Below are 18,375 nucleotides of genomic sequence, written 5' to 3' on the forward strand. Positions count from 1 at the left end.
GTTATTAGTTGCAAAATTTTAACAAAAAAATACTATAGGTAGAGATAGCCTTAATATGTTTCAAAACTAAGGAAAAAAATAGTTTAAATGGGTTAAAGTTACAAGCGAAAAAGTACTAAAATCTAGTTTTCCGGCCCCTGTGGTTCTGCAATTTAAAAAAAGAACTATTGGAAAATTTACTCCAACGATAATTTTTTTCTTAGATCAAAAGTTGTTTAAAGATTATACTGAACACTTATAATTTTTTCAGCGAAAAAAATCTGGCTTTTAGATGGTTAAAAAGGTCGCATAGTTCTCGCACATTTTGATCTTTTTTGAATCTGTTGTTCTACAGAACTGAAGCTAAACCAAATCCTTTAAGGTTTTTGAAGTCAAAAGCATCAATTGATGTCACGGAGTTGATGATGATCATTAGGACGCCTGAAGGAGATTTGCGTTCAAAGAATTAATCCTGAAGATAAGTCAACTGGCCAGTATTTAACACTGCAGATCAGATTTCGTCGAGATTGCAGTGTGCTGTTGGAATTTTCAAAATATTTGAAACACACTATATAAATAGCGGCTGGGGAAAAGTTGAAAAAAGTTAGCTCAGGAATGAAATAACGTGAAAAAACAAAACTTGACAAGTAAAAAAAGGGAAAGATTAACTAAATTATTCGCAGAATTGCGCATCAATCGCTGTCGTAAATATAGTAAAATTTAGAAAAAAAACTTATTTAGTATAAGGGTGGTCCAAAATAGGTCCAGAGGGTGGTCCAAAATTACGACCAAAATAATGATCGAAGAAACGAGTTTTTAGGCTTAAATCTTGCTTCATTGCAACAAACGACGATATGTCTCGATAGAAAAAGCCTAGATCTTCATAATGAACGGATAAAGCAGTCAAAAATTGTAGCATGTACTTTTTTATTTCAGAAAATAGCATAGCCACTTCCCAAAGTGGTCCAAAATAGGTCCGTTACCCTATAAAATGTTTCTCAGCTTTATCCTAGTTTTTTTTACCAGCAGAGCCTTTGCAGGGATCGAAAATCCTTCCAGAACTTTCAACAAATATACTCTCTTTTTCTTCAACAAACTTTAACTGGTATACATAATATAAACTTCCATAAAATAATTATAAATTTATTGAAAGCCAACTGGTTTTAAGTGTGCTTGGAAAATTTTGTTTTGGGTGCACTTGAAAAAGTTACAAGCCATCAAACTTCGAATAGTTTCATATTAGCACTTTAAAGCGTATTAGGGTTACCTAACCATGTTAATTGTTGTTTATGTCCTCCGTTATCGGTTTTATAAAAATGAAATGAAATTGAGATTTTTCAAGAAGAATACCTGTGAAAACAACAAAAACTACAAAATATCATATGATACCCTTTTTCTCAAATTCCAGATCCAACGGATGGTGATCAGTGGAGGGAATTTCAAACCCGATACCCTTAAGCCGAAAGAAGTCGTCTCGCTGTTGCTGGATGATGAGGAAATCGAGTTGAAATGTAAGTTTTTTTTGTTGATAAAAATCGTTATAGGTAGTTGCTCTTCATTTCTGAAAATTGACGTACCTACAACTCCGGATGGTCTGTGTATCCACTTGTTTTCGGAATAATGAATGAGCGAGCACCGCACACTCAGAATCCTTCCGTAGATAATCTTAAAATCTTCCCATTCTGAACTGCAACATCAAAACCTCTATCGCTACCAGACCGCATTTTTTATGCTCTAAGAAGAGAAAATAATTAATTCACTTATGCTTGTTTTTATTGTTCGTTTTATTATTTGGGGATCGGTCGCCGCAACCTGTCCATGTTGGTGCTCTGGGGTGGTGCCTTGCTGCTGCTGTTGCTGTTCGCTGGTTTGCTGGGGCGCGATATGGACCTGTTGTACTAAATTCTTCCCAAAAAACAACGACGAACAGACCGACAAAAGACCGAGGAAAGGAAGCTCGTCAACGAAGACCAACTCAAGAATGACAAGGAACGAGATAGAAAGCGAAAGCAGAGTGCCGCATCTACCAAGGTAAGTTAAGTGGCATACATTATAAAGAAACGGCTTAGAAGGGTCATGTGGTGTGTATGTTTTAATTTAAGTTTTATTTCTTCTTATTTTTATATGCGCATATAAATCCTCCTCTAATTATCGGGGGTTTTCTGGCCATGCCGTTCTTTTTTTTATACTTTTGTTGTTTATTTTCACATTGTTCTTCCTTATGGATCTCGTACATGCTCAGATGTTTTTAATTTTATGTTTGTATTAAAAGGCATATTTAACATTCAATTTCCCACCATCGTTTGCTTTTTCTTCATAAATTCCAGATTGTGGAACAGAAGAAAACTAAAGCTGACGGTTTGCTGGACGCAGATGATTTGGCATTCCTCGAGTCCGGCCCGCAGAGCCCTGCTGCCAGCGAACAATCAAACGGAAGTGAAACCGGTCACCTGAAGCTTCCCGACGTTCCCTGTGCTCGTGCTGATGATTATTCCAGTGCCGAGGAGCCGTCGATTGATTGCGACAGCACCAGTGGACCGCAGACGCCAGGTCAGTATTTCGAAACTCGTTCACCACTTGGGCCAAACGTTGCAAGAATATTAAGCAGATATGACATTTTCCTACTTTACAATATGAGGCTGCAACAGGTGTATCTTTACGTCAAATTGTCATAGAAAGTTCTTATGTTTCTGTTTTAGATCGAATTTTTTTTTGTTGTTTTTAACAAATTACCTACTTTAAAAATATTTTGTTTATATAGGGGGTCCTACATTCTTATTGGTTTTAGACTTTTTGCAACGTCATTTCAGGGTGGCTAATAAACGGGGACATGACTGACACATTACCTATCAACTTCAAATTTTTCATAAAAAAAAAGTAACTAAGTTCCTTTGACCGATCAAAATGTACAACATTTTTTCTAAAAATTTTATCATGAGCAACGACATCGTGCAAAAATGTTTTTTTTTTTTTGTAAATTCTTTATTTGAAACGGCTCATACCTTTAGGCTTTAGTTCACGTTTTTTTAAAGAAAAGAAAATAGATAGGGAAATATGAAAATAAAAAGAATTGTAGACGAAGATCAATAGCTTTAAGGAAAAGATATATTTCGAACATGTAGTCCAAGTCTATCACTGCCAGCACATGTGCAAATATGTTGTAATTATAAATTTTTGATGACTTATAAAATCAGATGTTTAGGCTGGAAAGTATTGTAATTCTAAAATTTATCTCTTATGATCCCCTTCTAAACTCTGATATTTTTAACTTTACCTAAAAGTTGTAGAATATTGTTAGAATTCAAAATCTTTGTTCGAGACTATATTTAAAAAAAAATACATTCCCAAGCAACGGTTAAGGTTATGAAAATGTACTTCAGAACTTCGCACAACTGTTTCTAAAACGTTCTATCAGTCCAGGCTTTTTCTGTGTATGTTAGGTAGCAAATGTGTGATTTGACTGATTCGAGCAAGATTCGACTTGAAATCATCTTAGGCTCAGTATTGCCCCAAAAGTTTAAAATTCGACTTCCAAAAGGGAAAATCGCAGCACCTTAGGCATTTGGGAATTTTAAAATTAACCTGTTTTGATTTGAACCGATCTCAGAGATGACTTATTTTAAAACAAAATTTGACTTTCAGTCAATTGATTGTTTTTCATCCAATTAGGAATTTAGATTCGTCCTAGACTTTCTAATTTAATTTGCTTGAACATTATTATTCTACAATTTGAAAAAAAAAACAATATTAGATTTTCAAAAAAATAACTATGAATCCTTTCGGTTTAAAATGTTTTCAACATTTTATCAAAAACCTCATATTTTACTGAACGGTGAAAGAGAAAAATGATCTTGGTTTCAAAACCTTCAATTCTAATCTTGGTATACTTTTTATTAATTTTTTAAAAGTCTATTCTTGATTTCAAAAACCAGAACTGATACAAAAAACATTAATTGATGAAATAAAAGTATAATACACTTAAACGCTAAGTATCTGCACTCGAATCCAGTAAACAAAGCTGTACGGAAACTCGTATGATATCATAATCAGGGATGGTAATGCCAAGCTCACCAAACGGAAATATCGCTTCTAGCATTTTTCTTAGCAAGGCCGTGCAAACAGGAAGGTTTTAGGGGTTGTTGATTTTTCCAAATCAAATTTTTAGTTCATGAAATGACACTACCACAGTAGTGGGAAATTAATGGGTCCAGAAAGGGGTTTTAAAATAAGTGTTAACAAATTTATCATAAAATTTGCTGGACTCCGGCGGAGTATAATCCCATATCACTCTAAGACCTACAGTCTGGAATTTTCATTTTACAATAAAATATTATATTGACAAATCGTAACCAATTTTTTATAATAAATTTTGTAATTGCAATTCCAAATTTTGCGGCAGTGCATCGCCGCGGTGTTCGATTTTGCTTGTTCATGAAATAAAGGTTTGCTCCTGTGCCAGTGGAAAAAAAAAACAAAAAAAGTAATAAAAATCATGTCTTTCAAAATCCCTACTTTGCCCTTGAAAACGTGTTTTTCTTAAGACTTTCTTATCGACAACGTTGTATTCATTTAACAGATATTGAATAATCGAGACAGTCAACCGAATGAGCTAAAGGAAGTAGGAACCCCAACATGCATTTAGAATAATTGAACAAATGGAATAAAAGATTTCTGTCATGAATATGATCTGCGGAAATTAAAAGCATGCTTCAAGAAATCATTTTCAATCTCAATGTTTTAATTAATGTATTTTGTTCTTCTAAATGCTCAGTTCCACATTTTAAAGGATTTAAAAAAAAAACTTTCTCAAATGGTAAAATACTATTTTTTTTTTATTTTTATCCAGCATTGATTTTCAAATTAAGTTTTCGAATTTTAAAATCTGCTTTGCAATTTTTGAAATAAGATGACATTTTTATTTTTAAATATTCAGATTTAGTAAAAAAATCTTAATTTTAGAAGATTAGAATTATGTTGAACCTTTTTTATTTTTATTTATTTTTTAATTATCCTTTTCCGAATCGATCATAGTTTTGAAAATCATTTATGAAAAGTGAGAAAAATTGTTCGAAGAACATAGCAACTTTTGAGCTTCATTTTAATCTTTTTTTTCTAAATTTGCGTATTCTTTGTACTTTCAATGTTTAAAACCAAATTCGGAATTATTTATTTTTTGCCATTTTTTTTATTGCTCATTAAATTTCAATTCAAATATAAAAAAATAGGTTTCATATCATAAATCCCGACAATTAATTTTATTTGCACTTTATTTTGATAACAGGAAGAATTTTATAAGAAAAAATTCAACTCTGACTTTGAGTGATTGAGTGATTTTTTTTCTTTCCAATCTGAAATCGATTGCAAAAGACAACAAAATTATTTCTATGTGCAAAGAAATTAAGAGCTAATTTGGAATAGTTCCGCGGCGCTGATGCCAAATAAATATGCATTTTTTTTCCTATCAGCTCATGTTTCGAGATTACTTTTGAAAATAACAAAATAGTTAAAAATTTGTTGATTAAAATTGTGAACATTTCGAAAATAAAGGCTTATATTCAATGATCAAGTTTCCCGAATACCGCGAGTTATTTTGACTCCTTAGAAATAGTTGGTATTTAATGAATCCTATATGACATTTTTTTCCAAATTCTGTACAATACGAGAATTTTAACGATTTTGAATATTTTAACCGAATGGAATCTTTGAAGTTTCTCAAAGCATAAGACAAATCGTTTTGTGTTTTCAACAAAAATATTGAATGAGTTAACTCAAAAAGACTTTCTTTAATGATGTCAGAAATAGTCGTTATTTTGCCTAATTTAATTTTTTTTTCAAAGCGTTGTATTTCGGAAACCAAAAAATATCTAGAAAAGATATGAATTCTTGATAAGCTGAAGAAATTTAAATAGATTCAAAATCTGTATTTATTTTTTTTTCAGATTATCAAACATCGATTTTATTTAAAACTGATCAATTTTAAATTAGATATTTACACCAAACCTAGGGTAGTTTTTTAGAATAAGAAAATTTTGATTAAAATTCTTTTTTTTTCTGATAAAGCTTGTATACTTTGTTTCAATTTTTTGTACACTGAATTTTTCGCATTTAAAACTTAATGCGAAAATTCAGTGTACAAGCTTCATCAGAAATAAAAAGAATATTGGTTCGTGCGAAATTTCAATTTTAACTATAATTGCGTATTCATTTTGCGGTGTTTCTGAAACATTGAAATTTGTGCTGCCTTAAATGATTTTTTAAGCAATTTTCTGTCATGATTCTGTCATTCATGATAATATTACTACTGCTCACTAAATTTTAAATTCGATTGTGTTTTAAAACCGGTAAGTATATATAAACTTTAACCAGGGAAAAACGAAAAAAATGGGAATTCAAAAAAAGATATCCAAGTTCCTTCCACCCTGCAATTTCAGATTTCGAAAAAATATAGCTTGTTTTACATTGACAGTTACAACTTTTCAGCTATTTCACATCATTGCACTGGCAGGAGTTGAACTAACAAATATGCAGAAAGGTAGTAAAATGTGAATCAGTGTACTACTGCTAAACTCGATCGATTGAAATGTCGGCAATTTTTATATCATTGTCATTTGCCATGCAGAAAAAAAAACAGAAAAAAAACAAGATCGTTATCCATAGTTAATTTATTTGTTTCCTATTTACCCATACTTTCTATGAGACTCGGCAACAATTATGCTACCTGATCGATTGATATCTCAATTGCCAGATTTGTACCAGTAGATGTACCAACCTGAACTTCAATTAATAGCTGCTGCTGAATGTTTGTTTTTGTACCATCGATCGGTTTAGAGAGGAAATATAAACAAACGACGGTCGCCATTCGATGTGCAGTATATCCCTTCCGAGAGCTACATAGCTACCTTTCAAAAACCGACGAAACTAAATTTGATTGCAATCAGAAACCGTATATAGGGCAACCATTGTGGAACACTTTCATAAGTTTCAGTCGAACATCTGAAATAGTGGCCGATGTTATCTGTTGGTTAACTTCTTCACATATTTATTGTTCCAAAAATTGGTTCCAAGTAACCACACTGAATCCATCATAATCATTAAACATGTTGGGTTAGTCAAGTTGGTATAATACCGTCCTTTCTTTTACTAAACTCAGATCTTTACCCATTAATCTGGGAACTCTAAGAACATAAACTGAACATAGTAGCTAGGAACATTTAAGAAATAGGCTAGCATTACCATTCGAACTGGGAAGGCAAATCAATTGGCTTGTACTAGTTATTTTTTGTCGCTGCTGTATCGAGAGGCTCTTCTTTCTGCTGTTTGGTAGGGATACCTACTTAGGAACTTACGAGACAGTTTTATCAATGTCCCGCCGTCTGTCGACGAATGTCATGCAACACGAGCCGTCATGGGCGGTTAATCAGAGTCCGGGACGACTCAGTTCCTCCCTGTTGGACATGAATATCTTCGGTTGAGCAGTATGGAAGATTGGAGAGGAGATTTATTTGTTTATGAAGCTTGGTTACTTTCCACCTTTTAAAGTCCTTGTAAAAGTAATTCCTTTTTTAATGAATAATTGGGTATAATCGATGCAAATAGTTTTCGGTTATCAATATAAGACCTAGAGAAAGAGAATTTTAGGAATTTAGACTACTTTCAAAATTCACTTTTTTCTTGCTCATTCAATATTTTCAGATTTCTTTTGCAAATAAAAAAATGTTTCTAAGTTCTAACGATATAGGTTCTTAATCCAAACCAAAATTGTCAATCAGGATTGTCTACCTGGATTGTCTGAAAAATTCACGTAATTTGGCACATTTTTGCATTTCTGGATTGTCAAAATACGAAACACAGAATTTTTGACGAATTTTCAAAGGTAACTTTTTGTCAATTTGCAAATTTTTTGATTTTCTTGCACTTAAATACAACTTTGCACTGCATTTTGAGTATATTAATTGAAAATCTCCGCAATAAATTTATATTCACCAGAAAGCCACAAGAATATGATGAACATAAAACAGGGTAGCCAGCGAACCGGGAAAACTGGGAAAAAACGGGAATTGAAAATGCGAAAACCGGAAAAAAATCAGGAATTTCAAATCAAAACCGGGTTAAATTATTTTTTTTAATAAAAATTAAAATTGCTTCATTGCATCATGAAGAAATTTTTCTTCGAAGCTTTACAATCCATAGTCGTTTATTTCAAGATTGTGAAGCAAGAGCGGGAAAATTAAGTAAAATGCCGGGAAAAGTCGGGAGTTTCATTTAAAAAATAATAAATTCTTGAACTCAGCGCCTACATTTGTCGAACAAAGAATCGTTGTAGAAAAATTTCTCGATCATAAACTATTTCTTAGCTCACGCACTGCACTGCAGTGAATGTAACAAAAGTTTGTAAAATGGATAAACTGTGAAGTTTTAATACGTTAAGTCTTGGTAGTTAACTTTCATGGAGTTAATTAATTAAAGATTTTGTACCGTTGTACTTTCTTAACGAATATCTGGAAAAATAGACCTTTAAAACCTGAATGAAGAATTAAGTGAAAGAAATTTAAAAAAAAATTTCACATGCTGCGATTTTTTAGTTCTAATGTGAATTCATGCGTTCAAATCAGACAGTTGATGCTCGAATCTGCATCAGGAGCTCATTTTTTCACATTTAAACTGGAGGAGTTATTATGAAGAGTCTGACAAAATATCAAATGAATTTGGTGAAAAAAATTAATGTTAATAGAACGTTGAAAGAGAGATATGAATTCCTAAATCGGTCAATTGATTTTCTGAAAATCTATTTTTACAAAAAATCTTATGCTGCTTTTAAATAAGTTGGACAATGAAATTTTTTACGCAATTTTACTTATTTATTTATTTATTTTATTTATTTATTTACCTTGAGCTTACTGTACCTTTATCAAAATTCAAAAATAATCTTACTTCAAGTTTTCATTTGATTGATAAAATATTTAAAATAAAAATCTAATTTTTTTGAAGTTCGAAAAAAAGGTTAGAAGAACCTTTTGGCTAAATGTAGTTTCTTTGAATTCAGCCACAGTATTTGAAATACCCAAATACTAGTATTTCATTAGCTACTTGCTAGCGTCCTCAAAGGTTTATAGACTTGTCCTAACACACTACAAATTGTCAAAAACTGTCGAAACATACATAAGTTCAAAAATCAAACATCTTATTAAGCTTAAGCTGTTTAACAGCAGACATGCGTAAACTCGCCTCGGAAAAAATCGTTCTGCTGATTTCTTCCGAGTTTAACGCGTTATGTGCAGATTGATTTTATCTTCGTTCCGATCATTACGTCAATGCACACAAAACGAAGAGAATAGTTCTGCATTGATGATTTCGAAGCATCGCAGGAATAAAATCACACAACGAAACAACAGAACGAAGCTTACCGAACACAAAATGCGCACGAACGATCGTGGCCCGACAACCGAGCGAACAGTACCTCGCACCACCCTCTCGCTCATTTCCCGTTCCCTTGGCCCTACCCATGGTTGCCACATGTACAGATTTATCTAGACCGGTACAGATTTTTTAGCTCATTTTTGGTACAGAATCTGTACGTACAGATGACAGATTTTCAAAATTTGGTACAGATTTGTACAGATTTTTGACTTTTCAAAACTGAAAAAAAGTTTTCACATTTTGTTTTTATTGAGTTTATTGAAAACTTTATATAAAATAAGTCAAAAGTTATCCTTTATTACTCTGACGGTAGGAGTTCTTTACATGGGAATTACACGATGGAACAATTAGATATCCAAATTTGCTACTAATAATTAAATATCTGATTATAATCCCCCACTCGTCAGCAGTGGTTGAGCGCATTTTCTAGCAAGTAAATGCCAATAAAACCAAAGTTCGTAATCGTCTGAGTGTTGACACATTGGACGCAATCCTTAGAACGAAAAGTTATTTAAGATAAAACGGCGGATCAAAAAATGTCTTATTAAATGTGACGCTCAAAAATCGTTTTAACAAAATTTTGTATAAATATCATGAACATTAGCAAGTGATTGTTATGAAATATATTTTTTAATGTCAGGTTTTTAAAGAGAGAAAATAAAAATGGTTAAATGAGTTTCACAAAAAGTGTTTAACTAAAAATCTGTACTTTGTGCAATGAAGTATTTATCTTTTTTAGGATCAAAAATAAGGAAGCAAAATCTTCACATATCAACAAATTGAATGCAGAACTTTGTTTTCTTCGGTACAGATTTTGGTACAGATTTTTGAGTTTTCGGTACAGATGAAAAAGATTTTTTCGATGAGCGGTACAGATTTAAATGTGGCAACGTTGGCCCTACCACTTTTAGCCACGCCCCGCTGCGTTGTCCGATTGATGTGTTCGGCTGCCGAAGTAACACGAGTTTGAATTTTGAATCCGCAGAACCAGGGTTGCCAACATTGTTTTTGAAAAATCAGGGAACTGGCGAAATAAAAATCAGGCAAAATCAGGCATCGTTAAAGTAACGGAAATTTCGCTAAAAGTGATGACCTTTTTTTTGGTCATCGCTCCACATAATTACTCTAATTTGTGTTGTGAGCCTACTTGGTTGAATGATTCTAATGCATCAAGCAATCGAAAGATTCCATTTAAATCTCTTTTTTCAAATACGGATTAACGGAAATCTTTCGATTGCTTTGATTCAGCCACTTTTTCACTTTTTCACTTCAGCTATGGTACCTACTCCAGTTCCTTAGTAACCATTTTTCATGACATTCGCAAAAATCAGGCAAAATCAGGCATATTTTAAAAAATCAGGGGAATTCAATGGCTTATAAGGTTGTCAGGCAGAGCCTCGAAAAATCAGGCAATGCCTGAAAATCAGGCATATTGGCATCTCTGCGCAGAACTGTACGTTCGTTTTGCAAAGGAATTTGATTGCAGTAAACTCGACCGAGTTTGTCCGAAGCTCTATTACTGATGCTTTCCGAGTTGAACCTACCGATAGCATCATTGCAGTTTGAGTTTAACGAAATAGAATCGATCTGCAAATAAGGCTATGTGCGAGTATGAAGACTCACGATTTTAACATGCCTCTTTAACAGGGGTATGTCATTTGGCATTAATAAACAATAAATTCGATTGACACCACTGCTTTTGCCCCGCGAAATATTGCATGAAAAGTAGTCATGCAATACCTCGCTAGTCACCCAGCAGTGGTGTCAATTGAATTCATTGTTTATCACTGCCAAAAGATATACCCATGTTAAACAGGTAATAACTTTTTTGTCTAATAAGATACAAAGTTACGGTATTCGACAAAGTTGTTCAGCGGAAAATCCTTGAAAGAATTTATAAATTGCACAAAAAATTTTGCAGGCTCGGTTCCACAGAAGAAACAAAAATGATATTGATTTTTTCCGAAATATTTTCCAAATAAGAATTCAAGTTTTATTTTATAGCTTGGCTACTGATTGATATTCTAATATTTTTCTTCTAAAGTTCTTAAAACAGATTCCGATTAAGATAATCTGAAATTTTATTTCGGTTCTTGTGTTGAACACTGAATCATTTTTTATATTGGATATCTTTAAATTTTATTTTTAGAATGCGATGAATCCTAGATGCCTGAATCTTTTTACCTAAATTCTGGTGAATTTATCTAAATTCTTAGTTTGAATTTTCAGTCCTATCTCAAAAATGCATGTTTTTATTCGATTTTTCAATTTTTAATCCATCTGATTTATTTGAAAAATGTATACCGCTGGAATCACACAAAAACATGGTAGTTTAGACTGAGTCGATTTAGGGTCATTTTTAAATTTCTCTAACCCTGGGGTCTGAGAAGCTTCGGTTTAGTTCAAAACGTCAGAAATTAAAATTGGAATTTGAAAAATGAATCGAAACTTGAAATTAAGTTGATTTATGGATCGATTATTCAATACGAAATTCTTCGCGCATGAATATGTTTCAAATTTCAGAATTCTGAAGCAAGATTTTTACAGAAAAAATCAGTGTTTCAAGCTGAAATTTTAAAAGTATTATAAACATGGCATCATATCTAAACTATAAATTATCTCATGAAAACGATAAGAATAAAGCATTTTCCTTTAGAAGATGGTGTGCAAGACTGAAAAGAAGGTAACAATTTTCGGTTAAGGTTAGGACAACTAGAATTATTTTCTTACCGTATTACCATCACCATATTCTGAATAACCTTTGAGTTTCAAAATTAAACTAAAAAAATAAGTCCTCTCACACACTTTTAAGTTAAACTTGCATAAAAATATGTTCAGTTTTGGTCAAAAAACAGGATAATAACGCATTTTGAAACAGGGGAACCTATAAAATGTAATTCGCGAAAACCGAGAAAAAATCGGGAATTTGAAAATGGAAATTCGCTGGCTACCTTGTATAAAAAAGTAAATCCAGAACAAGAAGATTTACGCGGACGTCATCGTTACAATTTTTGTCAATGTTTTTGTCCGTTTTCTCTCACCCGTCGGTATCGGAATTGGAAATAGTTAGTTAGGCTCAGAGTTTTTGGCGCAGATAGAAAGGAGTGTAGGCACCATCCAACTCCAAAATACTCAGCTGGTACGAACCACCTTATGATTTGGTCGTTTTTGCCGCCCAGTCCCACCCAGTTTCAAAACAAACAAGCAGCTGTTTGCGCTGACTTGTGAATATTTAGAAAGTAGTATTTCAGTAGTAGTAGTAGTAGTAGTAGTATTTATTTTCCATATTTTTGTAAAGTATCACACCACTAGAATCGGAATGAAATTGGCTTCCTGGTGATTATAAATTTGTTGCGAACATTTTGAGTGAATATACTCAAAATCCAGTGCAAAGTTGAAGTGACAATCTAAAACTGAAAAAAGTGCTATATTAGGTACGTGAACTTTTCAAACCTCTTTTCAAAATTTACCCATTGAAAATTAAATGATTTTGATGGTTCATAGATTGAAAATTACGGTTTATACATCACTTTTTTACATTTTTTGTGGTCATGTTCTTAACAAATTTCAAAAAAATATATCCTTATGACCAGCGTTTAGCTTCTAACTTAAGCTTTTTAGACGCTAAGTATATTTTTTCAGCATTCCATAGCTGATCCACCTACTTTTTTTCTTAGACTATGAATGACGGAAAAACTGAAGTGTTGTAACTGAATATTGTCTGAGAAACATATTTTAGTTACATCATGAGGATTCTAAATCCATGAATTTTATAAAAATCGATTGGAAAAAAAAGAGAGATATTGGATTTAGTCAGGAGTGTCAAATTGACACTTCAGGAACTGTAACGGGTAAAAATTAGGGACGGATGGATAGATTTTAGAAGAGACGGCAAGAGAATAGTTCCATGTTTATTTGTTTTTATTTCTCCATCTTTTCTTAGTAGTAAATCCTTTTTTTCATCCAATCCTCACCTGATTTTGATATTCATAAACGAGAAATTCTATGTACGATCATTCTTAGCTCTGTACCATCATCGTCTAAGTACCACATGTTAATCGCATGACCAATTTTGATCCAACGATCCAACGGAATCGCTAATCTTGTCTTATTTATTTCATTGCAGCGCTATTTTCGACCTACGACGGGCTGGGCAAGAAACGAAAACGCCACCATCCACGTGGAACCAAGCGTGGTCGACCACGTGGCTCACGTCGCGGCGGCGGAACCGGCAGCATCGGGCGGGCAGAATCGACCGGAATATCTTCCACCGGCACTGGCGGTAAGTGGTTTTGTCTTCTTCGTTTGGGTACCTACTGTCTCTGTTTTAGTTTAAGTTAGGATTTTGTTTTTCATTCCATTCATTCCTTCACTTCCTTCCTTCTTATCTGGTCTGGATCAGCTTTTTGCTGGGTATGAATGGAAGCGGTTCAAAAAACTAGAACACATTCATTGACAAAGCCTTAGCAAAATTAAACGATTGAACGGAGCTCTCGGAACCATTTCTCGATTCGTTTACGATTATAGCATATGGCTCAAAAGTGTCCTAATCATAATTACTCAACCTAAAAATCTATCATCAGTTGTACTTTATAAAATCAAAGCCCGAATCTCTTAACTACTATAAAGAGTTGGAATATATAAATCGATATATTGTCCCTTTTGAAATACAGCACAATGAGTTTAAAAAAAAGTACAATTTGCTACCTCCCACGAAGCACTGTAATATTCCCCTTTTTATATTGGCTTGTTATTAGCATGATGGTGCACTGCACACAGTCTGTGTCCGGAAGAAGCTTTGAAGATTGTCAAACCTCCTACTTGGGTAGGCTATCTATGTATTCAGGCAGGTTTCGTATAGGCTGTTGATTATCTTTATTCCTGGAGAGCATTGCATCATTCGATAAACAAACAAATCAATCACTTGTTGTGTGCTGCTGTTTGGAACGTCTCACCAATTGATTCTATATTTCATTCCAGCGGTTTCATTTTAAACGATTTTTTGAACGATTTTCTCGAAATAAGACGATTTTCGAACATATCAAAAACAGGTCCTAGACTATCCGATTTTTTTTCTTCAAACCACTCTTGGGGGGTCAATTGATTCGGACGTAGCTTCTCGACAGAATCGTGTACCGGAATGGCTAATAAAAGCCTCTGCGAAAGTTCCGGAACAACCATAGCCAAAACAAATGTTTGAAGCTTCGCGATTCCACTCAAATCCCCTTAGAATAGTCTACACGAAAAAAATTGTGTTGCCATCCCAAAGACGTTGTCATGATAATTTTACCATTTCTGCGTTACAGTATTTCAACCACGCAAAGTATAATATCAATTTTGTAAAAGTGCGCATGAAACATTATTGAAATTACTATGTATTTGGTAATTTTCGGTAACTGTCAATGTTTGTTGTCGAAAATACTATGGTCATGCTAATTTTATCATAATTTCTATTACAACTAGCGTCCGCATAGTCATTAAGACATTGTGGCACCAATTCATATCAACGAAATACTACGCACATGGTACTTTTGAGAACAAAACATATTTGACTCAAAAACATCAGTGCGTATGATAATTTTACTATGGTAAACATTCTTGTTGTTTATACTAATTCAGGATCATTAATCATCAAATCCGTGAGTAAACAAACAAATTTTGAGCTGCTTTCAAGCTTCATAACTTTGAAAATCTTTCCAGAGCATTCATTTTTTTTTGGTTTTGAACATCTCTTGAAATCCATTGAGGTTTATTTGTTTGTTATGCGCATAAAGCTATCATTTTAAATAGAGATTATTTTCCGGGCCTTAATAAATAAACCAACAAATTTTAACTCATAAATGCTCATTTTATGGAATGAAAAAATAGTCAAAATTTTACAAAATTTAACAATCGGTCGCGAAATGTGGTCTGACAATACGGTTATAAAATTTCTTATAATTTTTTTTTATTACAAGCATTCCGATTCTGCTCTCAAGTTCTCATTTTGATTTCTGGTAAGATTTTAAAAAAAAGGTTTCAAAATTACATTTTTCGATAACCAAAATTTAAGTTTAATTTTTCGATTCTCTTCAAAATTGTAACCCTTCCAAGATTTTTCTCCTCTATACTAATGAAATCTTAAAAATAATGTCTAAACCTCTGAGTCTCAAATATATCAAATCATCAATTTTTTAAACAAATGTAATAATTTGTTGGATGAACTCTCAGTTTTTGCTTGCGAATTTGGAGACTGGAACAATAAGGCTGGAACAAATATCAATTTCTTCTTTTGTCACCATACCCCCCCCCCCCCCCCCCCCCTGGAAATTTCCAAAATCCCGAAGGGGGGAATAAATAAAGTTTGAAGTATTTTAAGTAAATTTCAAATAAAAATTCAAATATCCGAAAGATTACAAGAACAAGAACCAAATTTTGGAAGATGGAAATTAATTCACATTTTGTATTCTTGATTTTAATGAATTTTTCGATAAAAAAAAACTTGATTCATAGGTTTTACGCAATAATATAGAATGCAATTTGGTTGCATACAAGCTTTCGTGCAATTTATTCCAATTTATTTATTTTTCGCCTTATTTTTTACTATCGCGATGTTCCAACTCCGAGTAACAAAAGAAGGATTTGAAATTTGTTCCGGCCTAATTATAGTAGTTTGTTGGCGGTTCCCTGGCCTGTTATGTTAATCAATTTTAATGATAGGTAGGATTCGTTATGTGAATAATTTATTCTAATTTTTCAATATTTGAAATAACAAAACAATTTCAAATATTTCAAACGTTCAAAAAAAATTAATACTTTTAATTCTTCGCAGAGTTGCTGTATTTCAGTGTATCTTGGGTTTTTGGAATCGTCAAGAATAGATTCAACCGATTATGTAGAAATATGCTGGAGTCCAATGACAGTTTTTATAGCTATCACAGATCTTCCAGTATAATAATAAATTGTCCATTCGACACATGTGCATTCACATGGCGGTCGAACCATCCATAATTAACTGTATCGAAAAACGTAGTGCCTTCTCTATTGGGTACTACTTCTTCAATACAGTTAATTGGTGTGGGACAAATAATTTAGTATGTGGTCAAGCTTCTATTTCAAATGCTCTTCGCTCTTTTCACCACCTTAGAATTTTCTTCTGATATTCTATCCGTCTTTCATTTCAACTCTTTAACCCTCACCGATAAAGCCGCAAATTAATTTCATAAAAAATAATAATAAATCTTACATAATAATAGACATCTAACTTTGGCTTTGCTTCGCTGTATTTCATTTTTCAACGAACCGAGTTTTTAAACTCAAATTTTAGTTTTTTTGACATTATTTTGATCATCACTTCATAGAACAAACCAAAACCAAAATTCTGATTTAAACTCTGAAATCAAAATCAATTTTTAAATCAGCCATGACGTTTTAAAAACAATTGCAAAAACATGATAAAGGAATGAAGTTTAGAATCAAAACAAGAATGTAAAATTTGTTAGAAGATATATTAAAGAGAATGCTTTTTTACCAAAGAAAGTTTCTCTTTCGATTATATATGAGGTCCTCAGAGCCAAAGGGGTATAAGTGACAAAATGGTCGATTTTGAGTTAATGATGCCAAACGATTCTTCATATTTCAAACTAAATTTGATGAATTTTCGGATTTTTTTAATTGTATTTACATACTTTTACGTTCCAAAGCAAAATTCAAAATTTCGAAAAATATATGGAAAATTACCAAACACAACAACTTAAAAGCCTGTTTTCTCGAAATAAAGTTTAATGTACTTATACCCCTTTGGCTCCAAGAGCCTCATATCTAAAAATAATCATATTATATATGAAATTCTAAAATTAGATCCAGCACTTAGCTCCCGGTTTACAAAAATATTTTTAAACAAACTTGAAAAAAAATTCACTTCGACTCATGTTCAAAATTAGAGCGAAGAACTTGAATTTTTGAAAAAATTTTAAATGGTTTCATGGATTTGAAAAAGAACATTGAGAGATGCAATTCAATATTTGAAAAATTTAAAAACAAAAAGTTTTAAAAAAAGAAATTTTTATGCACAAAACAATTACTATCAGTAATCAAAGCATTATAAAAATCATCATCTGATGTTCATATTTGATCAGAACGGTGGTAAAGCAAATTTATTTTTAAAATATTCAATTCAAGAAAAACAAATTCAATTTCCTAATCTCAGCATTGACGACTTCATTTGACGATTAAAAAATGCTCGGTTTTTATCCGATTATAGCAGAAAAACAAAGGAAACAAATTCAACGGAAAATTTCTCCAGGCTTCCAAATGCTATATCAGACTTTTATGAAAAACGTTAACTGATTTCTAAATCTCAACTTGATTGCAAACTGACAAGAAGCTGTTAATTTGTTTAGTAGTTTTTTGGTCTCTTTTTGAATCCTGGGAAATATTATCTGAACTGAAGGAAAACTTATGTTGCGTCCGTTTCTGTATAAAAATTCGAGGATTTTCAAATTTTTCACACATTGAGCTAAAGAGCCGCAGTTATACATCCAAAGAGCCGCAGGTTTCCGACCTATGATCTAGACAATGATTACACTAGTTTACAAAATTTTAAAAAAATCGTGAACTTGATTAACTGACCAACATTTTTAATGTAAAATCGGGCGCTGAATCCGAAAATGAAATTCAAAAAAATCTCAGTAGAACCGTTTTTGAGTTATGCTCCAAATATGAAATTTCGGAAAAATAAAAAAAGTTCTTGTACTTAGATTAAAATATCTCGGACGGCATAGCAGTAATTTGAAATCTCTCTTTTGCATATTGAAGGTGAATAAGTTTTCTATCGATCATCTGAACATTGTTTTTACGTTTGACCAACAGTATTGCTGATATTAGTGACTTTATGAGAAAAAAAAATTATAAAAAACGCATTTTTTTAGAGAAAACTTTGTTTTAACGAAAGTTTAAGACTCAATGGTAGCATTTAAAAAATCTGATTTTCTTTTGTGC

At 32.5% G+C, this 18,375-nt stretch overlaps 1 protein-coding gene across 1 annotated transcript in view; it reads left to right on the top strand.

The window, feature by feature from the left end:
- Window positions 1–18,375, top strand: part of LOC129745599 (chromatin-remodeling ATPase INO80) — a 71,462-nt gene that overhangs the window by 38,776 nt on the left and 14,311 nt on the right. The window contains exons 10-13 of the mRNA XM_055738764.1: window positions 1,388–1,490; window positions 1,910–2,010; window positions 2,307–2,529; window positions 13,523–13,678. Coding sequence (XP_055594739.1) covers window positions 1,388–1,490; window positions 1,910–2,010; window positions 2,307–2,529; window positions 13,523–13,678 — 583 coding nt within the window. The remainder of the gene's footprint in view (window positions 1–1,387; window positions 1,491–1,909; window positions 2,011–2,306; window positions 2,530–13,522; window positions 13,679–18,375) is intronic.

The sequence above is a fragment of the Uranotaenia lowii genome, chromosome 2 (assembly GCF_029784155.1).
Source record: "Uranotaenia lowii strain MFRU-FL chromosome 2, ASM2978415v1, whole genome shotgun sequence".
Lineage (NCBI taxonomy): Eukaryota > Metazoa > Arthropoda > Insecta > Diptera > Culicidae > Uranotaenia > Uranotaenia lowii.